Genomic DNA, 24,602 nt, shown 5'->3' on the forward strand with positions numbered 1-24,602 from the left:
AATTAAAAAAAAAGACCCATCTAGTCTGGTTCGATCTTAGGCCCTAGAACCGAGAATTGGACTGCCGGGTCACCGGTTCCAATTTTAGGAATTACGAACCAGATCAGATCCCTCTAAAATCGGGAACTGGACCATTGGTCCCGATTCAATCCGGGCAGTCTCGGTCCAGCCGCGGGGGTGGCCTTTTTTGCTCACCCTTAATAGCCAGATTGTGGGACAGCGATGTGCGGTTCTTGTGGGTGGCGCGTGGGGAGACGTTGGTGATTGGGAGCGCATGCGCGCCGGACACGGGCCTGGTGGTGCCCTGGTGCGAGCAGCTGAAGGTGTTGTGCCACCCTTCGATGGGCGGTTTCTGGACCCACACTGCAGGTGGAATTCCATGCTGGAAGCCATCTACGCTGGGGTCCCCGTGGTGATGTCTCCCATATTCATGGGCCAAGTTTCCAACAGCAAGTAGATCGTGGAGGACTGGAAGATCGGGTTGAGGTTTGAGAAGGAAGGCGAAGAGGGCGGCAACGGTGGTGGTGGTGAGAATTTGATCACCCGGGAAGAAATTGCACGGCTGGTGAGAAAGCCGATGGATGTGGGGAGTGGCAAGGTTTCGCCAGATGTGGCGAGGCGAGACTTCGAGGGCCTATGGCAAGACTCGAGCTCGCCTGTGGCCGGCGACCTGTAGAAAACGGGAATAGAAAAAAAAAAAAAAAAATTTACAATTCGATTTTTAATAAGAAAATAAAAAATGGTTAAAATGAGTGCACAGAAGATGATTTTCCATTCCAAATGGCAGAAAATATTTATTAGTGCATTTTCATATTTTAGACAAATCGTCAAAAAATATGATCATTTTCCTGAAAAATGACTTGTTGGAAAACATTTTCCAAAAATGTCACATTTTTCTCAAAACAAACAGAGCCTAAAACTTCTATTCATCTCTCTCTTAAACAACCATCCTAGAAAAATTTAAACATTAAAATATATTTCTCTTTCCATGTATGCTTGTATAGTTCCTTTGTGTTGTGTATTTTTTAATTTATTTGAGTAAACACAATGAGTATGCACATTTTCTAATAGAATAGGTTCGTCACATTCTTATTACATCGATTATTAGTCGATTTTAGAACCATAGATTGTTTTGTTAACTAAATTTAGCTGGTTTTAGTGCACTTTAAATTACTCCTCTTTAAAGCACATACGAGTTCATATCGATATCCCTTTAAACCTAATAAGATTAGGTTTAATCACTTAAGAGTAGGGGTGATCAGCTCTAGAGTATATCGACCTCCCCCCTCCCCCAAAACTCGAAACCTCCCTAATTAGGGTTGTTTTATATTTTTGAAAGCGAAAACCGATCCTATTGACCCTAGAATCAGACCAACCAGTTCCATGATCAACTTGGAAACTGGCCGGATGTCTACTTTGTTGATAACAATCCATTAATTGAATATTTAGGGATAACACTTTAACGTAAGCATGCTTGGAGTTTTTTTGCATAGTTTTATGGGAGTTTGAATTTAGATGTCTAGTGTTCAATAATTTCTTCTCAAAACTAGTCTAGGAGAGAGAGAACCCTCGGAGAAAGGGGGAAAAAAAAAAGAACAAGAAGACCGTTCTTACCAAAACATATGCGGTGAAAGGGGAAAGTACCAGCTCTGGAGGACTGTTCTTATTGAATTATTTGCAAATGCAGTGAAAGGGGAAGACTGTTCTTACCTTTCCCCTCTCACTCACAAGAAATGAGAAAAAAAGATATACGTGTCCTATTTCTATTGGCTCAGTCCATTCGATCTAATTCCTTAAAAAAAAAATCGACAATCAAACCGATTATTACTGATCCCAAATTGGTAGAACCAGGAACTAGACCGGTTATTGTTAGAACCATCTAGAACAAGCCGATTCGGTTCGAATTCTGGATTGACTTAGGACCGATGCCCACTTCACTTAAAAGTATCAATTTTGGAAAGGGTTGTTTATATATCGGACATTTTCCTAAAGGTGTTGGTACCAAGTAACTTTATAACACTAGTCATGATGATTAATGATTAAAAAAAAAAATCTCACTGGCAAGTGCCTCGAGAGTATTTGTTTTAAAAATTATATAGAGACATGTAGGATTACTTGTTGATGAGTATTTATGTGACGCTTGTTAACTTAACCACATGCATCAATTAATTTCTAAGGTTCGCCAACCCGACAACATTTAACGGCCCGAACTATCAAAACATCAAGGCGACAACGATGCGTGAGGCGAGCGCGAGACCCAGCTCTCACGCCCTCCTCATTTCCTGGAGCCAACCCAACCGACAGGGCCCGAGTCCGACCCGCCCCCGCTCCGACCTCCCCCACCCAGGTCGCCGACGAAACTCCACGAGGTGCGCAAGTTGCCACCCTACGCACCCCATGCGCACGTTACCACTCCACGTCCCCTCGCAGAAACAACCTAGAGGAGTTCAATCTAAACGCGGCACAACAGCAAATGTGGCTGGGCGTGGTCTTATTTTAGCACCTCCGAGACCGAGAAGAGAGGAGATTTTGCTGGGTCTGTGTCTGTTTCCAGCATGCGGTCGGAAGATGGCGCCAAAAGAGGCTGCTTTTCGGACGATAATGACCAGCAAACGCGCTTGCTCGCCCCCGATCAGATTCCCCCGTCGCCTTCGATGCAACATTGTAGCGACAAGCCGACAGATAAGCTGCTCACGTTGCCGACGGTCCTGACGCTTGGCCGTGTCGCCGCCGTGCCCCTACTCATTAGCAGTATGTCCGCGATTCCTGAGATTCTGTGTTTAGATTGCAAAGTCGGCTTTTTGATCTGTCATTTTGGAGCTTTTCTAATATGCTTATGTGGGTGTCAAATGCTTTTCGGCATCTGCGATGTGTTTGATGAGACGTTCTGGAAAGTTTTGTTGAATCTCGTATGCGTTAGAAAGATTCTTGGTTTAAGGTTGATCCGTTATCGTTTTAGCTCCCTCTCTCTCTCTCTCTCTCTCTCTCTGGGGGCTGTTGTGGAATGTTGGCGATCAATCTGGGTTGATGTCGCTTTCTGTTCACGAATTGCAAAAACAATAGGCTTGCTTCGGGCATGGCATTGATCTTAACCGCGTGTTCTGTGTATCTCACCAGTCTCGCCTTAGAATTTGTTATAGCGGCCAAAATCCACTTCGTTTTGGTATGCACAGGGCAGTTTTTGGCATTTCAATGACGTTCTAAGATCGATCTTAAGCTTCTTTGCACCAAGTAGAGCATTGCAGTGGCATTCTATTGGAAGTGGCATTTGAAATATGAGGATCACTTTAACATATGTGCTTGCACGTGCCTATATTGCCATTTGTGTGTTTTTCTTTGTTTATCTCCATCACTGTTGAGATGTTAGGGCATCTACGCTTATGGAGCTATGCCAGGCATTCACAATCGAGTATATCTTTTCCACTGTGGTTTTATGGTGCTTGTTTGCTTTCTAATGCCACTGGAAGTGCAAAGAGTCATATCCACATTGTAAGCTTCATGGGAGACAAAATTGTCTAAAGTATTTTGTGCAAAATTTACCATGATTCTGCCATTCGGTGTCTCGGTTTTGTTGAGACTGACTTAACACGCGATATACCAGCCTTCTATGTCGATAGTTGGTGGGGGACAACTGCTACGACGAGCACCTTTATTGCTGCTGCAATCACAGACTGGCTTGATGGGTATCTTGCTAGGAAGGTATACAGTTTTGCGTCTGCTTTAAATTTGAAGGAGACTTCTTTTGTGTTTTATAACAAAAGCACTGAAACTGTTCAATGTCTTACAGATGAGATTAGGCTCTGTATTTGGTGCTTTTTTAGATCCTGTAGCTGACAAGGTATGTGCTATCCACCTTATCAAAAGTGCAACTTATTTACAACCTCTAGCTTATACACTGATGTCTTAACTTGGAGATAGAAAAGGCTAGCTGATTGCAATACTTAATGCAGCTTATGGTAGCTGCCACATTAGTCTTGCTATGTACCAGGCCTTTGGAGGTTAACGTGTTCGAGCAAGTACCATGGCTAATGACCGTCCCTTCAATAGCTATAATTGGTAGAGAGGTAAATTTCATCACTCATTTCTTAAGCATACTTATTCATCAACGTCCTTCTTATCTTTCTCGATATTGTAGATTGTCCTTGATATGGAATATGTCCATGATCCGTCCTTTGATGTACCTCCCTAAGAAAATCATCCTATTGACATTTACCAAATTGATAAGCCATATAGGTTTTTCTCTATTAGTTGAATGTGCCAAATTTGCACATGGGAGTTTCGGGTTTCAATTTGGCCAATTTAAAAGGGGAAATTAGAAATGAAGAACAGTAATGTAAGTTTTACTTTGTCTAATTGTTGTGCATTATAGGAATGTCACTCCTTTCAATGATGTCGGAACCTCTATGCTTGAGTGATGTGCTCTCTTTTTCTCTGTTGATTTGTTGACCGAGTGTTTTATTAGGAAGATTCTCAAACTATAGAATGCGGGCCCAACTGTTTACCTTTATCTCTAATCTATTCTGTACTATAAAGACTTCCACTCATACTCAAGTGTCTCTGTTAGTTTAAATACTATGCTAGTCCTATTATTGGGTTGGCTTGGCTGCTAATTGTCGTTGTGGCAACTGCTATATGAAATGGTCATGACTAACTGCTAAATGCATACTGCTTCATACGCTTCCAGAAAAGACAAACAATGCAATAAATACACGACACACATTACTCAATGGCACAGATGAAGGCAATTTATGTCAGCCTAGCGTGGTGGAACAGATGCGAATAGATTGTGGTTGGTGGGTGGCCAAATCACAAATTGCGCTATTGGCCTTTGTGCCTCTCATTTTCTTGCTATTTTGGTACTTCCTCTATCAATGTTTGTGTAATAGTGCTGCGTTTCATCTTTTCAAAGAAGTCAATTCCATGTCATCGTTAGGAAAGTACCATGTCAACTGTCACATTAGATAGTGGCTCTGCTAATTGTCTATGAATTTTAACTTTGAATTGAGGCTTTTAAAATGCTGAGTAGAATTGATAAAACCCCGAAGTACAAGATTATTAGGCAACTAGGCTTTACAGAAAAGGAGATGGCATATTATCGTTATTGCTCTTACTTTGAGATGCCTCTTTGGTTACCTGCCAATGCTTCAAAATGAGAAATAGCTAGAAAGGAAATGGCAAACTTCTAGAGTGTTTTTTTTTGTAGCACTATATCTCAAATCTGTACGTTTTGTAGCACTATATCTCAAATACGTACTATACAGGACTAGCTCCTTACCATTCGGTTACCTTGAACCGTAGAAGGGAAAATGACATTATTTCATGGAACTTTCAGTGCATGGTTGTTTTGGAATTTTCCATTCAATCCTTTGCCTTGTTAACCAGAACCGTCAGTTAACTGCTTCAAAGACATGATGATACTTCACATGTTTACATAGCAGTTTTTGTGCCGTAGGGCAGCTTGCATATTATTCTGTGGAGTTCGGTTTTGTATTTGTTCTTGGAAGGATTCATGCATCTTACTTGAGCTATCAGTAGATGATTGATTAGGACATCATTATGGAGCAATTCACTAGTTAATGAGAGATACTCCTTATTTTCTTCATCCTGTCAAGTTTCAGGTTACAAATGTTTTATCTTGGCCATCTGGCACATTCACTGTTGAGATGAGAAATCAAGTTCTTCTGTCCATCATTTCTTAGTTTATATCCCAATGAGTGCATTTTTGTGAGTGTATTTTTTGTCCCCATGTTCATGTGCTTTAATAGGAGCTCACTTGAAAGTATCTTTTCCTTTGTTTCGCTATCTGGTGTGATCATTGATACTACATTCTAGCTCAAAATTCTTTTGATTCGTTGTAACTCAATACTTGCACAAATTGTTACAGATAACGATGTCTGCAGTTAGAGAATGGGCTGCTTCTCAGAATAGCAAGCTTTTAGAGGTCAGACGTTATCTTTGGTAGTCCATTGCCTGCCTTCGAACTGTTTAACAGGTTGCCAGAATTGCTTTTCTCCTTTGCCCCACTCATTAGGATGTAACTTTTTCAGGCTGTCGCTGTAAATAATTTAGGGAAGTGGAAAACTGCTATGCAGATGACCGCACTAACCATTTTATTGGCTACTAGAGACAGGAGGTTTGTAACAACTTAGCTTTCCTGCAAGAATGTCGTATAGATTTCTTTCTCTGAATCAGGAGGGATGCGAAAGATCATATTTAATCATCCCTTGAAGATCTAATGCCCCGACTAATCCATGTTTTTTCTCATGCAGTCTCGGAGGATCCGATACTTTAGTAGCTTCTGGAGTTGTCTTGCTTTATATCTCGGCATGGCTCGCCATATGGTCTTTGATTGTGTACATGGGGAAGATATGGAAAGTATTATTCAGATAAGTCTATCTGCCCTTTATAGTTGTGGTTTTCAGGCGTAAGATAATCTCTACACACAACTCGTTCAAGCGACATCAACCCAGCATACTTATCTTGGATATAGAGCCATACTTGAGTACTGTGCTCAAGGTAACAGATACTTCTTGTCGATAGTCCCTTGTTGCTGGAGTTACTGGAGGTGAAAGTTTTTGGCCTCTAGCAGTTCATCTTTTTTTTTGGTCCGGACATGATATTTAACTTAGCGATAGACAACTCTAAGACACATCTGGGATGGAGAATGACATGCAGTTTGTCAAGTGGCAACACTTCCGTAATTGATGAACTTGCAATTTGAGAATCCTTTTATTTTATTCTTGATATTTGGATCCAATGTGGCCTCCAACAATATTGTTCATTTATCAAGAAGCCATCTGTTGTAAGTCATTTTCTTTTCTTCTTTGGTTATACAGATGTGTATATTTCAATAGAATCCAAAGTGAAGATCTAGATGTAAATTTAGCTTCTCGCCAGAGAGAAGAAAAAAAATTGTAGCTACGAGAGTCATACCTAAAATCCTCAATCCGTTCACGGCATAAGCAAAGTCCTCACGATATTTGATCGATCTTAGAACGAATAAGATGTGTCAAATAACAACCGACGATTGAGTTCAGTTTGACTTTACAATTCACGATGGAGTAAAAATTAGAAGAGCCTGATGAGCTTTATTGCATTGGCTATTACTGCCCTTTTATCACTAGAGTACTTCAAATTCTCAACACAGAAACAAGAGAAACTGCGGGAATGCTGCTCTTAGTCTTAATGGACATAGCTTCTCTGCGATACCAGACATCCATATTCACTCTTTCAACTCTTCGGGAGGTGATAATAGACCACTTGGGCCCTCATGATCAGCCAGACGGATCAGAGCTGGGCCTGCACAACGAAGATGAACAAAAAGGATTAGCTTCTTGCTTGCAGATACGCACAGCAGTAATATCACTGAGCCGAATAGAAGTCTGTAGGGCATACCGAGAATCGTTTCTTGTAGCTTTCGACAAGCTCCTTGGGGTCTTGGCGGGTTTGAGCGTAAGCCTCGTTTTTGTTCATCTCCTACAAGGATAAGTAAGACACGTGAACTGAGCTGAGTTATCTTTAAGAATTCGAATTGTTCTTCCATCAGATGAATGACATCGATCTTTCGTATACGAATACTTTTATCTCTAAACCGAAAAAGTAAATACCGATCAATCTTTCCCTAAAAGGAATTCATACATCAGATAATCTTAACTCAACGTTTAACATTGTACAGGACAATTCAGTTTGCTGATGCAATCAAAGATTTCCAGAGTTAAAATCACAAAGTTTCCTACTCTAAAAATCATTCTGCTCAGTGAAAGCGGAAAAAAGAAAGAAAGTGAACTGTGCCAATACAATTGCACATCATGATCTGCAAGCGCAAGCTAATAAGAATGCATGTGAAGTGCACACAAAAGAAAGAGAGAATCAAAGGGCAGAGATCAAACAAATTTTCACAGGTGATGATGTGCAGGATCATTGTGTGTCAGACAGACATTCTGTTTAGTACCTCAATCCAGGTTGCTAGTTTTGGCCTGCCTACTGTAATATCAATGCCTTTCACTTCTTGTAGATATGGCCTAAATCTTTCAATAAATGGAGCATAAGCAATATCAACCTGCAGAGGTTCACAGAACACCTTAGAGAGGCAAACTCAATTTTTCTCCAATTCTGAGCAATACTTTTCTCAGCTGGAGTTCTCCAATATGACATGCATTTTGGAAAAAAAAGGAGAAGGCTAATGTTTAGCAAACATAAGTCAAGTCAAAAGAAAACAAATGTCTACTTACCAGGCTGAACTGCCCCAGGAAGAAAGGTCCGTCCTCAAATTTGGAAAGGGCTTTCTCAATGAAATCAAATGCACCAGCTGTGGCGGTCGCCAATCACCACTGCTATCATTCACTATTTCAGATTGACAGATAAATGACAAATGGAATTGAGACTTACCAGCTTGGTCGTCCCCTTCTCCTTTGAAGGAGGAGACCACGGACTTGCTGAACGTGTCGGTGTATGAGAAGAGCTCCTCTGCAAACTCTTTCTTTGCAGGATCCTGTATCCCGGAGGATAAGAATTCATTATAGTCAATACTAGGGCATACCAGAAAAGTGTTAATGTTCCTCTGAAACTTACCTCGGGCAAAAGTGAAGGCCCTCCAAAGTTAGCTTCTAAATACTTAATTAGATCCAGACTCTCTCCTAGTACTTTATTGTTGTGTTCCAAGGCCGGCACCTGAGTTGACACACCACAATACACAAAAAGAAAGGGAAGAAATTGTCATGATCCTTTAGGCTTGTAATTTCAAGTGGAAAGCAATTCCAGCAGAGCGTCTACCAGACCCAGGTATGGTATATAGTACAACGAATGTCCACAACATACTCTGCAACATGATCATCAACAACACCATAAGTTGCAAAAATCTCTTGTTTATGCATCTTGGCCTTTTGAGAAACGGTAGTAGCTTGTTCAAGGATAATTTTTTTTTTAATCTTAAATGCTTCATAACTATTCTTCAGAATGTCTTATATGCACTGCACATTCCCAAAACATGTCACAAGGTTCCCTTGGAATTTTACCTTGTTAGCTGGGTAGACTTTCTCCTTGTACCAAGCAGGCCTGTTTTGCAGATCAATAGGGACCAATTTGATCTGATCCTGCAGTCCCTGCTTGACCCAAGACGGCAAGTTAATAACAGCCAATTCTACATCAAATGAGAGAAGAAACATGACTATACACGTCTTTTTATTTGTTAACAGCCCGATACAAACGTGGAGAGAGAAAGAGAGAGAGAGAGAATCAACAACCTTGCAGTTCCGGGTAATCCACACACGCTGTGCGAAAGGGCATGTGTAAGAGATGTATAATCTGTAGTAAGATGGGAAGAGAAGTTCTTTTAGAAGTATGCAATTTATAATTAACTGGGTATAATAATGCTATCCTACTCCTAAGCAAACCTTGTCGTTCCATCAAAGATTGGAGGCGGGTCTGAAGTAGAGGTAAGAGCCGGAGGAAGAACCTCTTTAACTCTTTTGCTCACAGAGAAATAGGAAAAAAAAGTCAGTAACCAGAGCAAAAGCAGAATGACAACCAGAGCACAAATCACTAAGTAAGAACTGACAAAAAATTTTGTGATAGAAATAGCGGGTTTCATTTGCTTGGCAAGATAAGGGGAAAAAAGTTAGTTGGCTCAGTTAAATTTTAACATACCAAACAGTATAAAGTTTCAAACTTTCCCAGTTCTTGACAGAGAAAATGCTCTTTATTCAGCTGATATAAGTCTAGAGAAAATATCCAAGCGTCCCAAACTTGCAAATTTATGAAGCATGGAGAGTTAATTGCACTCTTCTTGAAGCAAAAGGTAGAGGAGGAACAACCCAGAGAAAAGGAATCTAAAAGAAGAAACGATCCGTAGCGCCAAACTAAGCAGAGTGAAATTTTCTGTCAATTTCTCAGCAACCAAACGGAGAACAACAAGCAAACAAACAAACGCTTACCCAGATGCCATCGTCGCAGAAACACTGGCTCTGCGTCTGGGTCGAGCAAGAGCAACGGGGGCTAGGAAGGGCTCGGGAGCTCGGGGTCGGAGCAGGCAAGCGATGGCCGAGTTGGGGGGTCTTATCAATCCGCTGGTACGGGAGGTCGAGGAAGGAGAAATATCTGGCGGCGACGTCAGCCGTGACGAAGACGAATAACAAGTGTGACAAATCAAAACTTTCAAAGTGGCCATCGTCGTTTCGTTTCTGTGCTTTTGCACATCTTTGCGACCACCAAACATCCTTTGACAACAAGCTCTCGCGGGGCATTGCGAGTGGATGGTACATTGCCACATGGAATTTTGGAAAAGCCTTTGTGTTCTCTACTCATGTGCAACTCGCATGAAAACGAGAAAAGCTCGGCCGGGTAAACCTTTACCAACGAAGACTACGCAGCTTGTATGAATGTAGACTTAAAAAGGGGCAAATCCCAAAGAACAAGTCGATATCACCATCTACTACACTTCACGAACTTAGACCCTCACACTTGTCACGAATCGGAAAACATTCACTATTCTACTGCGGACGATCGTCCCTCTTTTGTTTTGTTGTTCTCTGTTGGGACATAATTCTTCGAAGATTATATATTTGGATCATGTCTTCTTTCCATGCGTGTGAAACGTCCTCCAATCAATTATCTTTGCGCAGGCATGCTCGGTGCATTTGAGGGAGCTTTTACCTACTATCTTTGACCCTGGGCATAGCCTTACTTAGGTCAGGCGGGCTTTGTCGATGGTTGCTGTTGGCAGATCTCAGATGACGCCTGCTAGTTCCGAGGACGCCGACCATGACACGGGATCCAGATCTGCCTAAGAAAAGTGAGGTCAAGGGTAGAATTGAAAATTAGATAATTTTATAACTGCCAAGTTGGGAGAAAAGAAATCATTATCTCTAAAAGCAAGAACCTAAAAATACCGAATGACAATGTTGGGTGGATTGATATCGGGTGAAGAGACTTTGTAAATGCTAATTTTGACTCGAAGGCCTTTGAGAATGCTGAATCAAATACCTCAATCTTGAGAAGGTCTTTGCAGGCCAAAGCCTTTCCGACGTACCTTACTGCGTTTGGTTCAACTTTAAAAGGATGTGAAGCCATTTTCCCAATTATATTTTAACGACGGTGTTTTTGTTGAAAGCACATAGCTTGGTTAATGCATTTTTGGTGTAAAGCCACTTTGAAGTAAAAAAAAAAAAAAAGTGAGGGAGCAACTCAGCAACCAAAGACAAAGGGGGAAAGGATACTTTCCTTGCTTCGGCGAGCCGTCGGCCTAGCAAGCGTTGATCGGTAGACCCTCGTTGTAGCAAAGCTTAGGCGAGGCAAATAGAGCTTAGTGAGACTTGACCGTCGAGAGAACATGCAAGAACGTTTGCAAAGCCCAACCATCACCGTAGAGCTCAATGAAGCTTAGGCAAGGCTCGTTGCTAGGGTCGTGCAACCTTAGACCAAGACTCATTGTAGGATCCCATTGATGCATATCCAATAGGAATTAAACCTACGAATTCACCAATTAGAAATCAACGTCAAGCTCATGTGACCTTAAACTTCCCCGATCTAGAATTCTCGCGACCAGGCTTCCCAAATTTGGCCCTTCGATTACTAAATTGGTCCGTCGAGGTTGAACAACCCTAGGTGAGGTGACGTCGAAGTCGTGCGACCTCAAGCGAGTAAATTTGGGCTCCGACATCCCGTGAGCCAAGTGGCAGGTCCGGACTCCTAAGTCATGCGAGCCAAGCGACCGGTAGACGAGGTTAGGGGACCCTAGTTGATGCAATGCCGGTGTTGCATGATCCTAACCGACCCGTCACCATCGTCCGTCTAGCTCCTTCACCTCGATGAAGTCCACATATGCAGAGAGAAGATGAATAGTCGTGAGGGCAAAACCTATATATCAAATTATTAGCGGGAATTTTGGTAAGAAAAAAATTTATTTATCGCGAAATCTACCTTTCGAAAATGCTGAATTGCCAATGTTGGTATTTTCCCAAAGCGGCCCAACAAATAATTTCCAAACACCTTAATTTTTTTTCCAAGAGATTTTAAAGGCCCAAAGTCCCTTCAAAAAGTTGAACCAAATGCACATATGTTTGAATTGTCTTTCGAGGAAGATAATTCTTGAATAAGAGCGCAGGCTGCAATACGGAGGTTTTTTTTTTTTTTTTCGTAGCTCCTCTACGAAAAAGACCTTTGTGGGTGGATATCAAAGTGTTTGAAAATTGAAGTATCATATGACTGATGGTTTTGTAGAGTCTGGTTACAAAAAGTAATATAGCTTTTACATGACATACTCGTAAATATTAAGCGCAAAGCTTTTACACAGTATATTTATAATTTTCATCATAATTATGTATGCCATAGACTCCTGCTATATATTAAGATAATATCTTTTGTATTTGTAATGCTAAAACTTGTAAGGCCGATACTGATACTGAAAGATTTCCTAGTGCGGAACCATAACTTTTTTATTTTTTTCTCCAAATATTCACGTTCATAACAATGACATCACAAAGGCTCCGGCTATGTTACACGCTCTCAACGATAATTTTATTTTCACGTGTCGGACACGATTCAATAGCAATCAAAAATAAATTCTCGCACATCTTGTACTTCAAACTCATAATCTGCCCCAGTCCCCGTGGGCCTTTGGTCATCGACCCAAGCTTTCACGTAGGGTACACGCTAGGCCTTTTTGATGGCCCACCAAATCTAAATATGTTATCTCACGCGACTGAACCTCCTTTTTATAAGAAGCTTTCTCTTTCTTTCTTTGTTACATGGCCAATGTGGGACAAGAAAGTGCACAGGCAGACATAATTCCTTCATAAAGCATTATTATTTAATTCTCTTAGTAGGTCATCCCTCTCTCACAGGAAGAGTTCTTAGTCATGAAACTAAAAAAAGTTTAAGAGAATTATTATGTAAATTCATTCAAGGGCTTTTTTTATTATTTATTTATTTGTGACTTCAAGAAAATAAAAATTTATCATGTCTATATAAAAATATATATTTAATGTAAAACGCGTCCCAGCGTGTCGGAATTCTCTATTTTTTGAGAATTCACGTGTCAACGTGTCGTGCCGCGTATCGTGTCCCGTGTCCGTGTAACATGGGACGTGTCGTGCCACGTATCGTGTCCCGTGTCCGTGTAACATAGGGCTCCAGGGAGGACGCTGATGATCAGTGCTTGAGTTGAGAGCCACAAGAGAAGAGAAACAAGAGATCAGGCGCCCATGGCGTATATTGCAAAGCTGCTCAGTAGATACTTATTGGGGAGTCGGCTGAAATGCTGACCAGTGGAAAAATCTCGGAGGTTCGTCTGCTGTATTACGGTAGAGGAAATCTTGGTGGTAGGCCTGTGTAATCTGACATTGCTCGTCTCCATCAAGAATATGAACTACCGCAGCCTCAGAACATCCTGAAGAATGGAGTTCTTTGCCGTGAAGTCTAAATCTGACAGGATTGCGCTCCTACAAAAGCACTTTGGATCCTTATTCTAATTGCACTTCTTTTGCTTAGATGTTCTCACAAGATTCGATGACAGAAAATTACAAGCAAAAGCATCTTATTATTGTCAGGATTGCGCTCCTACAAAAGCACTTTGGATCCTTATTCTAATTGCACTTCTTTTGCTTAGATGTTCTCACAAGATTCGATGACAGAAAATTACAAGCAAAAGCATCTTATTCTTGTCAACGCACAGCAACTCCAGCAGAACACAACTTCACTTCAACATTAAACCACTAGCAAAAGAGGAAATATGTACAGAACTGGTCGATCAGCATGACTATGGACGTTCTATTTAAAATGCCTTAATCGGTACCACAAGTATGGAATTACACATACCATAGTATATGTCATGCTACTGTTGCGTCATTCTTACATATACGTAGCACGACCACCGCATCCGACCAGCTCGAGTCCTCAAACCCCTACTGATTTAAGACTCTCGACATGAGGAGCCCTTCGAACTCCACCGGAGAAGTCCTTATTGGAGTCCGGCGATGAGTTGGGGCTGACAGTGGAATCGCCGGCATCAAACTCCTGAAGGTGCGCGATCTTCCGGAACAGAGACCTGGTCATGAACCTCTCCGCCTCCTCCACCACCACCTCTGGCTCCACCACCTCCGGCACCGTCTCCCTCCTCGACTTCCTCACCCGCACCGTCGGGGAGTCCTTCAGTTCCCCCACCGCCGTGTAGAGCCCCAACGAGGTGGAGACGGCGATCATCCCTAGGGCCACGCAGACCGGCACGAAGTCCCCCTTCTTCATCCGCTTCCTCACTTGGTCAAGCTCGCTCTTGTTGATTGGCACCGCGTGAGCTCGCATTTTCGGCGTTGTCGAGGTGGTGAAGCCGGCAGTCCGATTCAAGCGGCTGGAGAGCGATTGCAACAAGTTCTGGGCAAACAAAAGAAGAACAGTGAGCAGAATCAATCCAGTACAAAGGCTACCTTGGATCGAAATCAGCCATGATGAGAACGATTCCTGAACACAAAGCGCACCTTGGATCGAGAAACCATGATGAAACCGAGAACTGTTTCGCAGTCGCAGGGAGATCAAGAACCAAGAATCATCGTTTTATCTAAGCGAAGAGAGGAATCTGGAGCCAGTATAGCTAAAGAATCTAGAAGAAGCTTGAACGAAGCGATGCTTTATCCAACCACGAATTTTCTTGATTTTTCTTGCTTTGTTGAAAACATAAAAGAATGTCCAGTGAGCTCCCGACATTTTTTCATGGAAAATCTTGCAGTGAAAATGACTGCTTTCTAGGATGATCTGAAGATGACTACACTGAGCCAGAGGTGCCATTCCAGGTGGTGGGCTCCAAGTGCTGTGACGTGGCTTCTTATCTTCTTCCTCGTGCATGATCAAGATCACAACTTCCTCCATAAAGACGGTCACGATCACATAGAGACACCAGTCAAACAACCTACTACGTGTGCTAAAACATGTTCAGAACCGTTTAACCTAATGAGATTTATAAGAAATTCTCTATGAGGCCCACTATTTTTGAATAGTTTTGCCATGATTTATGAGACATAGAGAAGCCGAACGCTGATAAAGAAACGCCACCACTTCATTTTCTCTCTCGTGTTACCGGATGTCATGACTTGAAAATAAAATTCTTAGATTAATAGATTGTTAGGTTAATTATTCGACTAATCTAATTCGGACCCTCTCAAGTCCGAACAAATCGCAACTTTGATTCAAATTATTAATGTTCAAATGATTTTCAATTCGGAGTCGCCGCTAATTACTTTTTTGGTAGGTTGATTAGGAACCTAAATAAAGTATGGGGAGAATACTTTATTTCTACGAACTAGAGATTAATGTGTTTGGAGACTTGATTATGTTAATTTTTTAATTAACGCCCTTTTGGTACCACAAATTTCATGAAAAATGTTTTGAGTTTGGCAACTTAAATTGGTTTAACTTGAGGTTCAAATGGAGCAATTGTTTTGGATATTCTCTTGTTTAATGTATGCAATATATGATTGCAATTATGGTATGAAAATTATACTCAATGACATGAAGATATACATTGCGAATATGCGAATCAAGACATGCAAAATATATAAAATTATCCTATATGCAAAATTTAACTAATTAATTAAAACATCTAAAATGACATGACATTAATGCAACTATAATGTAACATGCAAAACAATATGTTCTAATTACATGCATGACATGACAAGTACTAAATTCTTATTAAACGATATGGCAAGTGACATAACATGCAAATTATGACTGGACATGCAAAACAACTCATAAATGCAAGACACATATGAATGACATGGCATAATGACGGGGCAAATATGACATGACAAAAATGAAATGCAAATATAATAACATGGAAAATAAAATGGCATGCAAATAAAATGACATGGGATTGATGACATAGCAAAAATGATGACATGATTAGATGCATGCAACAAACTATGTGACACGTCAAAGCATGCATTCTAGCCTATATGATATGCAGCATGCATTTTTTTTTTTTTTTTTGTACTTTCTATATGTTTTTGGAATTTAAAGTGATATAAGAAGATGATGCAATTGATTCAAATATTTATTATTAAATTTCACATAATCCATGAGATAGGGTTCCTCTCTCAAAAATTTAATTAAATAAGGGTTATAAGAAACCGTATCTTACTATTTTTTTTTTGGAAACTTTGAATTTATGGAAACAAATCAAGATATATGGACCATAGATTTCAGAATTTTCAAACCTAGGAAAGTAATCAACAAGATATGCCATCCAATATATTCTTTGATTTTGAAAATATTCCTAATCCAAATTGGCAATGAAGTGGTCAAATTTGTACAGTCCTGAGGTATCAAAATGATATACTCTACTCCATACTACATGCAAACTAACGGTCAAGCCGAAGTCTCCAACAAAATTATAGTGAATCTTATTAAGAGACACTTGGAGGAAAATCTCCGAGAGTGGGATACTGCATTGTCAACAGTGTTGTTGAAGGACAAGCACTAGTATGAGCTCGTTTATGTTAACGTATGGACAAGAAGTTGTAACACCGCTAGAAATAACCGTTCAATCGCTTCAAGTGCAATTGCTAAGTGATATTCTACCCGAGGAGTATAATGAGTTGATGGACAAGAATCTATACGAGCTTGATGATATACGAGCAACGGCTTTAGATCATGTTATTGTAAAAAAAAAAAGAGAGTTGCTAAGGCATACAACAAGCATGTTAAGGTAAAGCCTTGCAATGTTGGTGATTTAATATGAAAAACTATATTATAGATAAACACTAAGAATGAAACGTTCGGTGAATGATCCCCAACTTTGGATGGAACTTACCAAGTAACTGACGTTATTAGTGAGAACGTGTACCGATAGAGGGACATTGAAGGAAGCGAATTTCCTCGGTCTATCAATAGAAAATACCTTAAACCGTTATATACTATGTGAGAAATGAGAGAACGAGAGGAGTAAACACAAACATACAAAAGTTCTTGTCTTTCATCTGTTCATTTACCGGGCCGTACAACACATTTACTGGGGCGGGAAGTTGTAGCTAAATTGTGCCCTAATGGCCAGTACAAAGAATTCAACTGGCTCTCTCGGACAATTATGCTTTGCCTGCACCGAACACTCTGGGAATCAAGATCTGCGGATGTGAGACAGAGGCGATCACAATCCTCCTTGAGATTGATCGCATTGGTCTCATGGTGCTTTGCAGCAAACTCCAGATTCTCGATCAAAGATTTCCCGAGGGCAATATCCACCGTTGAGTCTTCTAGCCTCTCCTTCGACCAGTCACATTGAAATGACATCATGGTGCTGCTCGGGTTGTGGTCGAAGTAGGCCCCGGTCAGGGCCAAGCACTGCACAAGTTCTTTCCTCTCCCGAACCAGCAACGAGAGTTGTTCTTGGCAGAATCGATGGCCTTCTTGTGATTGTCAGCCATAAAGCTGGTCGACTCTAGGCGCTCGACCCGATCTTGGTAACAGGCTTTTGCGATGCGAGCCAAAGTGATCATTTGGTGACTGTGTCGGTAGGCCTTCAAGAAATTGATTAAGAAGGTTGGGAATATCCGGTACTCTCTCTCCAGTTTTGCGCTCTCTATAGGAGCAATATCCGCATCCTTCAAGAGTGAGAAGATCTCCGCCTCTATTTTGGATAGTGGGCAATATAAGCGTAACCTCGGCTAAGGAGGTTACTTTCTCCCACTAGGCCAAGGCTTCCGCCGAGAAAATATGGATGAGGGTAGGAGGACAAATGACTGAGGAGTTGAAACTAAGGATGTGAAAGTGCTGATTGCTTTGCGCCTAGTTTCGATTTTTATAGCAAGTTACAGATAAGGGAAACGTCACAATGATGATCCATGAAAAGTTGAGTTGATTGATACGATGTGTCGTGGGTAAAACCGCCGGCTTTTTGAATTACCGAGAGAAACGCCATCATAGCGGGACACGCGGGAGAGATCCAAACGGCGCGAGCTTAATCGTTTCAAATTCCGTGCTATGTGGCATACATCATTTTGGCATGTACTTCACATGGAGACAGGTAGGTGCAAAGTATTGAATAGGATGCCACTAGGCCATAGCGACTCTTTGTATTACAGGGAGCGAAAGGTCACCACTAGGCACACACGTAGCCGAACTCACGCGTGAATAAGATGTTGGTACTAGCCCTTTCGCCCACTTTGAGGCGACGCCGTATGATTGATTTATACTAAGAACTACCGAGAATCGCTTGGAAGGTTTGAAGTATAGTTTATATGTTCAGTGATAAGAGTTGAATGAAATGGAATAAACATAAACTTAGTCCATTAATTACAGGAAATCGAATTGCTGCTCCAAGATTAAAACAAAGGTCTTAAACCTAGACTCTAGACATGAGTTTACATCAAAGTAAAGAGATTGCTGTGCAACTTCCCTACGGGTAACGGGCAAAGACTCCCTGCAGTCCCGGGTAAGGTCTTGTACAATATTTTGCTGCTGGCGAATTAACTCAATGTCTAGATTAACTGTGGCTTCGGCAGGTTCAATTTGTCTTTGAGCTTCAGGCATGAGGACAGTGAGAAATTGACATCCCTGAGAAGGGCAGCGTGTCTTTCTTGGTCAACACGTAGTTGATTGAATCTTGATCCCAAAACTATAGTTGCATCCCTTTTTGCTGCTATACTGACTTGGTTGTTCCTGAACCATAAGAGATTGTGAGCAAAGGAAAGGGAAAAGTCCCTAAACGCGAGCTAGAAAGCACGACAAGGGATAGTGCCTGTTAGCAGGTTCATAGTTTCAAGTAGGAATTTGAACGACCGAAAACATTTGATTGGGACGCTATGCATGAAAGCCCCAGAGACAACATGCTCATCAGTTTCCTTCAATTGTCTAAATGGGTAGGAACCGTGGGCGAAGTTTGCTCATCGTCGGGATTGGAGGAAGGTCTGGATTGGTCGGGTGAGGTTAAATGCCCCAATCATATCAAGCTTAATCGGAGAGAGCGCCTTGACCTGCTGCTGGATGTCGGTTGTGCTTGGGTCACGAATTGCTTGCTGTATGGAACAAGTGCAAGTGAATATAGCGAGCTTTGAGCCTCAAAGAATAAGACAAAATGGATAACACATACCTTGGCCAGATATCAGGTTACAGGTAAAGTTTCCTTGGAATCCCGGTTTGTCAGAAAAGGAGGAGTTGGCTGCCACCCTTTGCATTATCATGTCCGCATGTTAAGGGAGTAATGCCATGCCATAAGAGCCCCACCATTAGGCGAAAGCCAAAGTGTTGCCAGGATGGACAGCATGGCCAAAAGTGCACGCATCGGTTGGCAAAGAACTCTTCAATCTCTCGCTAGCAGCGAAAAGCTTCACGAGTGTAATGGTATCGAACTGCTGGGAAAGGAAAGGCAAAGAGAAAATACAAGGCATTAGTATGCCCTGCATTAATCAAACTGCTTTGTGCAATATTAGGGGTGTTACACTTCAAATCCAGGTTGAAAGTGTTCCTAGTTTGGGAAATCGAGGCAAAGGTCAGTTGTACCGAGAATGCAGTCCCAGAAACCATCGTCGGTTGAGATATCGTGATGATCAGGGTGAAAATGATTTGAAAATATTGGACAGAAATCACGATACACCATGATCACAGTGAGCAGGTGCCGAAGAAAATGACAAAATGAACTTGTTCCTTCAGGCACTTGAAGTTTGCGACGGCAGAAAATTAACGACCATACCGAATGAAGGCGGGGATCCTGCACGAATGTTTTGCCACTGAATTGGAATGTTACTGACCCGTTCAAAAAGAATCGGGAAATAAAGTTGGATCCAACCTTGGAGTATCCAAAGTTGACCTGGAAAAGGATCCGGGTGCTCAGCTACTAAAGAAGTTTGGAAATTAGTGATGCCACTGTAAAGGGCAGCTAGCATTGTTTGGCTAAGGGCAAAGTTGATGCCGAATGAGAGATGATAATGGCTGAATTCCAGAGAACTGTACGAAAATGGGTGGCAAAATACATACTGAAAGAGCCAGTAAAGAAGAAAGGCCATATGCTTCTCGTTGGTGTCTTCCCCTATGGTTTGAGCAAATAGGTCAAGGAAACGATCGGGCTCAAAATCGTCAAGAGGAAGTTCACTGAGAAATGGAGGGAAAGTACCGCCAGTCATTCGGACCCCTTCATCCGGGGGAAGACCAGGGAGAAAGTACAGGTCTAAAAGGGTCATCAATATAGTCCCGACAGGGATGAAAAAGCAATGAATGGATGGAGGCCAAAATGCACACAGACTAGCGATCATGTTGCAGTCAACGTGACTTTAGCGATAGCAGAGCACAAGTGCTCGAGAAATACTTGAGCTACACCGTAGTTGCTCCTTTTGGGGTTCCCATCGCTGATACCAGTGGTAGAACCTTCCGTCAAAAATGGGGAAGTGAGCAAGGCGCATGTCGTCAGGAGACCATTGACGGTCTATTAGCATACCCCCTTGACTGGGAAGTCGTTCTTCCATTGGCCGAGGAAAACACTCATCAAAACAAGAAGGGGGGTGGAAGAATTTTGAAATAAGGCCCTAGGACAGCCTTGTCTAATTCCTCGTCAAGGTAGTCACTAACAGCGAGGAGCAAGGATCGAAGAGGAATGAGGGTAGTGAACTTTCCAGTGTAGGCACCGGAGCGATATTATCTTGAACTGGAAGATCTAGAAGGAGGAGCCATGAAGATGGTGATAGCTAAAGGCAAGACATGAGGTTGCAATGAGAAACAATCGCTTTAAATAGATGCGAGAAGAGCAACCGCTTGGAAATAAATGGGGTGGGTACATCTCGTGCCGCGAGTACTGCCATATGTCGAATGTTTGAAACGCGTGACGTGATCTTGCCGCCTAGGTTTAAGCCCACCGTCTCATAAGTTCAGATACTCAGAGAAATCCCTTGTTAGTCGGGGATTTGCTTCAGTTAAATCGTGGGATTTCTTTATGAAAAGAATGTACGTGGATAAAAAGTCATCTCGTTCATGGGGTAACCACATTACAAGGCTAGAAGGTAGATGAAAAATTCTTCTATGAATTGCCTAGCCATTTTGAAATATCCCTCGCGCTCGGCAAGGTCCCCCAAAACATTTCCTCCAGAGTGGTTGATGCCGAGCATATTGGGTAGTATAGTCCCTTGAAGCTTGGCAAGCTTCCTTCAGCTTTTCTTCTTCGACCTTGACCGCCGACTTCATATCTGTCATACGTAGCCGATGAAGCTTGCCCTGATGCTGAGCTTCGGCGAGTTGAATTTCAATGGATTGAATTTCTCCCTGGATGCCGTGGTCCTCGATATGAAGAGCTTCATACGGCTCAAAATGTTGACGGAGCTTCTCCTGTTGATGGTCCAAGAGTTCGACTCGGTAGGCAGCCATCCTGTCGGTTTCGGTCAGATGCTTCAGACGATCATGGCTGGACTTATACTTATCCATCCCAGTTGTTAGTGGCACCATGAAATCAGTACAAAAAGCGGTGAACTCAGGAGTTCTGGTAAAAGAAGGGTCACTGATATTGATAGTTGCGACCAGCTCCAGAAGCCTATGCTCCATTTTGAAGTTGGCAATAATGGAAGCGAAACCACCACTAGTGAGGGAGAGAACTTCTTGCCAGTAAGTTTTCACCAAGTCAATTGTCGGGTCCTCAACTTGGAGGACAGAACCGATCCCCCAAGGGAAACGGTTCCTCGGGGAATTATAGAAGCCTCCTGCCGCCTTGAATATTTCTCCAAACTTGAAAGGAGATATAAGTGTCAGATAACCCAATATACCACATTTGTTTTTGGATAATCCAATTGAAAGATTCTCTCATGGCTAATCATAACATCTTCTGGAGAAATGTTGCCAAATCTATGACGATATATTGGCTACAGAGAGTAATAGTCCCCTCTTTGTTATGCAGCACGACAACTACTCTCAAAACTTAAAACTAGCCACACAACTTAATTAGAGTTGTCTTAGTTTGAAGCACTCAAAACCAATTACCAACAGAAGATAGAGAAACACCCTCCTAAGTATTTGTGAATGTAACAAACATTAAGGGATTTCGTGGAAACATCTAGGCGTTAGGACATGGTAGATTATAAGGACGCTACTTGGAATGCAAATGGGTGATGTCCAAATATACTCAATGGCTTGTGCAGTGCCCTGCATGCCTAATGCTTGTTTCTCACCAGACCTCGTAGTTGACGGTAATGGACCGAGAGAGGTTCATAAACTTGAATGGATGCACCCTTTGCTAGAAAAGAGTACATCCACCAAAGATTGGAAGCATATCTAGAAGCACAAAAGAACAAAATATAGCAAGGCAGAGTGCCAGAGTGGAGACAAATCCAGTTTTCCAAATACCAAGAACAGTGAATGACATTTGCTAAACTGAAGCATGGCAAGTAAAATAAATGGTTCACTGTAGTCAACCAATTGTCACAAAGTGACACCAAAATCCAAGAAAGAGTACGATGTCACTCCACCGAACAATTGATCTAACACAGAAAATTGAGAAAATTAATGTCAAACTAGCAAAGGACCAAGAAATTAACCTATCGAAGGCCCCAATTTAATAAGGAGCAATTCCCTTAGATCTGATATCTAACTTCCTTCTCACTGCTTTTACTAGCACCAATTACCACCTGTACCTGAACTGCAGCTAAAGTTAACAGCCATTGGCTACCAAGTCTTCTTCGTGAGAGAATGTTCCATGTCGATTCATAAATATTGATAAAAGTTTCACTGGCAGATGGTGTAAATACGATGATGCACAAAATGAGATCATGAGGCAACCCAACGACCCTTGCCCCGATCACCCAAATCATCTATTGGTTGTGCTTCCCAGGTATCCCATCCAGGCAATAACAATGAACTCTGGCACCAAGCTGCAGATCAGTAGAATATTGACAGCAGAAGCAAGTTAAGAATTTATCAGTCTTTTAGCAGAAAACGCAACTACTACTTGCATTCCGGCAGTGCCAACTCCCAACACGACCTTTCAATTGCAAGGAATAGGCAATTGAAAACTAAGTCACACCTGGAAAAAACAAAAAAAACAAAAACAAAAAGAAGTGCTTGGGACAGATAGTTTACAGACGCGCATCTTACAGTAAGAAAAGTAAGAAAAACATACATCCATTTCAAAGGCATCAAATTGCAGAACGAGAGAACTGTCCCTTCAGATGGAGAAGCTAAGTGTACTAAAAATTTATAAAAAACAGAAAAAAAAAAAAAGAGGCTCCACGCGGCACGAAAGTATGACGGACATAGATGCATCTTTGTTGAAGACCAGGGAGCGAAAATATATAGACATGGCACCAAACAGGCCTTTGACCTCAAACTACAACAACGGTTTACAATCTGTTAATCCTAAATAAGATGTGAATCAACCTGCTCAACTCTATCAGGAAAAGTATCAAACAAGGAGTTACCTACTGAGCTGCATCTTCGGAGAATCGAGCATCGAAAGGTGTGGAATGCGCATGTGCCGCTCCGCCGGCGGTGCCAGTACCATTTTGGAGCTCCATGACAAGCCACCGCACCGCTTTACTCATCTGCTCCAACCGAACTGCACTTATGGGGGGCAGGCCGGGTGCTGCAGCCTGCCCAGGCTTTCCCGCTGAAGAGCCGGTTGCCTCATCCACCAGGCACTCCGAACCAATCCTCTGCTTAACCGACTCCACAAACTCTTCTGCCTGATCGCACGCCACCCGGAACAATTCCCAGTGCTGCTTGAAGTTCTCCAGGGTAGCATCGATGGCAGCTATTTTCCGGGCCCCGGATGCTTCCCTGGCCTCGAGAACACTCGCCGCAGCTGCGACGAACTCCTGGTATGCATTGCTCAAGGAATCTACGATGTTGTCCATCGTGACAGAGCGCCTAATCCCCTACTCTGCTCTGCATTTACAATTCCCTCATGAATTACAGAGTTCGCAAACGTACAAGCAGGGTCCAATTTCAGAGGGAACGAAACAAACGCATTCGACCGAAAGACGTACTCAATCAACTAATTGAGAAGTGCATTCAATTAGACTACAGGGACAATGAAAATGATTTGAAAGAATCATCAAGTCCAACTACTTGTCAGCACTGAAAGACTCCAATCAAACAAATCATGACCCACCTTCGCAGATTACAGGGACAATGAATTTACCTATCTCCGTAGACCTTGATGGTGTTGGAGGTGCCGGCGAAGATCACCACCGGTGGCGGGCGGTGGGCGCAGTGGTCAGGGCTCCAAATCGGGGGATGCAAGTTCGCCTGAAATCGCTGTCGCCCCTCTTTCCCGACGTGGGTTTTCGTTCTTGTCAATGGATTCTTGAGGGATAGGGCTTGGGTTGGAGAAGAAGATTGTCATGCGAGCTTCACGGCTAAGGTTGTTGGGCTAACATGTCTTCGATTCCTCAAAACTCAAAAGATAGACCAGACACCTTCCTCCACTTTTCATGATTCCATTCCTCGTTTCATGGAAAAAAAAAATCGACATCAAATAATTAATGATTTGAATATTATAATTAGGGAATATTAATTTTAATGCACCATTCAACTCTAATTCTAATAATGTTATTCCGGTACGCCTATATTAACTGAATTTAGATGTAAATTGAATTTATCAATAAATTGTCACTCAATTTAATTCCCACAACATTTGTTCTTACATC

At 42.0% G+C, this 24,602-nt stretch overlaps 4 protein-coding genes across 6 annotated transcripts; 1 reads left to right on the forward strand and 3 right to left on the reverse strand.

The window, feature by feature from the left end:
* Positions 1–2,415: 2,415 nt before the first annotated feature.
* Positions 2,416–6,808, forward strand: LOC115727516 (CDP-diacylglycerol--glycerol-3-phosphate 3-phosphatidyltransferase 1, chloroplastic-like). The gene is made up of 7 exons (XM_030657736.2): positions 2,416–2,751; positions 3,602–3,699; positions 3,788–3,838; positions 3,951–4,064; positions 5,885–5,941; positions 6,048–6,133; positions 6,270–6,808. Exons 1-7 carry the CDS (start codon positions 2,556–2,558, stop codon positions 6,388–6,390), a joined length of 723 nt encoding a protein of 240 aa, XP_030513596.1. The 5' UTR covers positions 2,416–2,555; the 3' UTR covers positions 6,391–6,808.
* A 254-nt stretch (positions 6,809–7,062) lies between these two features.
* On the reverse strand, positions 7,063–10,216 carry LOC115727515 (glutathione S-transferase L3-like). Of its 3 annotated transcripts, XM_030657735.2 has the most exons (11): positions 10,093–10,199; positions 9,933–10,041; positions 9,393–9,464; positions 9,243–9,303; positions 9,015–9,101; positions 8,572–8,670; positions 8,389–8,491; positions 8,232–8,308; positions 7,952–8,059; positions 7,396–7,476; positions 7,063–7,299 (listed from the first exon to the last, which is right to left on the reverse strand). In XM_030657735.2, exons 1-11 carry the CDS (start codon positions 10,163–10,165, stop codon positions 7,288–7,290), a joined length of 882 nt encoding a protein of 293 aa, XP_030513595.1. In that variant the 5' UTR covers positions 10,166–10,199; the 3' UTR covers positions 7,063–7,287. The 3 variants fall into 3 exon arrangements, with proteins under 3 accessions (XP_030513595.1, XP_048139953.1, XP_048139952.1); XM_048283996.1 differs by having other exon boundaries at positions 7,063–7,302; positions 7,399–7,476; positions 9,933–10,216; XM_048283995.1 differs by having other exon boundaries at positions 9,933–10,214.
* A 3,460-nt stretch (positions 10,217–13,676) lies between these two features.
* On the reverse strand, positions 13,677–14,680 carry LOC115727519. Its single transcript, XM_030657737.2, has 2 exons — positions 14,469–14,680; positions 13,677–14,364 (listed from the first exon to the last, which is right to left on the reverse strand). Exons 1-2 carry the CDS (start codon positions 14,484–14,486, stop codon positions 13,891–13,893), a joined length of 492 nt encoding a protein of 163 aa, XP_030513597.1. The 5' UTR covers positions 14,487–14,680; the 3' UTR covers positions 13,677–13,890.
* An 8,456-nt stretch (positions 14,681–23,136) lies between these two features.
* LOC115727520 (mediator of RNA polymerase II transcription subunit 32-like) lies at positions 23,137–24,322 on the reverse strand. The gene is made up of 2 exons (XM_030657738.2): positions 24,095–24,322; positions 23,137–23,833 (listed from the first exon to the last, which is right to left on the reverse strand). The coding sequence occupies exon 2, from the start codon at positions 23,805–23,807 to the stop codon at positions 23,373–23,375; it is 435 nt and encodes a 144-aa protein (XP_030513598.1). The 5' UTR covers positions 23,808–23,833; positions 24,095–24,322; the 3' UTR covers positions 23,137–23,372.
* Positions 24,323–24,602: the final 280 nt, after the last annotated feature.

Source organism: Rhodamnia argentea, chromosome 8 (assembly GCF_020921035.1).
Source record: "Rhodamnia argentea isolate NSW1041297 chromosome 8, ASM2092103v1, whole genome shotgun sequence".
NCBI lineage: Eukaryota > Viridiplantae > Streptophyta > Magnoliopsida > Myrtales > Myrtaceae > Rhodamnia > Rhodamnia argentea.

Bases quoted from the DNA above. Each gene is read 5' to 3' on its own strand.
- LOC115727516 (XM_030657736.2), top strand. From the start codon at position 2,556: ATGCGGTCGGAAGATGGCGCCAAAAGAGGCTGCTTTTCGGACGATAAT. The intron at 5,942-6,047 runs GTCAGACGTTAT...TAACTTTTTCAG, and splicing joins AGAATAGCAAGCTTTTAGAG to GCTGTCGCTGTAAATAATTT. The intron at 6,134-6,269 runs GTTTGTAACAAC...TTTCTCATGCAG, and splicing joins TTGGCTACTAGAGACAGGAG to TCTCGGAGGATCCGATACTT.
- LOC115727515 (XM_048283996.1), bottom strand. From the start codon at position 10,213: ATGTTTGGTGGTCGCAAAGATGTGCAAAAGCACAGAAACGAAACGACG. The intron at 9,465-9,932 runs GTAAGCGTTTGT...TGTGAGCAAAAG, and splicing joins TCTGCGACGATGGCATCTGG to AGTTAAAGAGGTTCTTCCTC. The intron at 8,671-9,014 runs GTAAAATTCCAA...GTGTCAACTCAG, and splicing joins AAGTCTACCCAGCTAACAAG to GTGCCGGCCTTGGAACACAA.
- LOC115727520 (XM_030657738.2), bottom strand. From the start codon at position 23,807: ATGGACAACATCGTAGATTCCTTGAGCAATGCATACCAGGAGTTCGTC.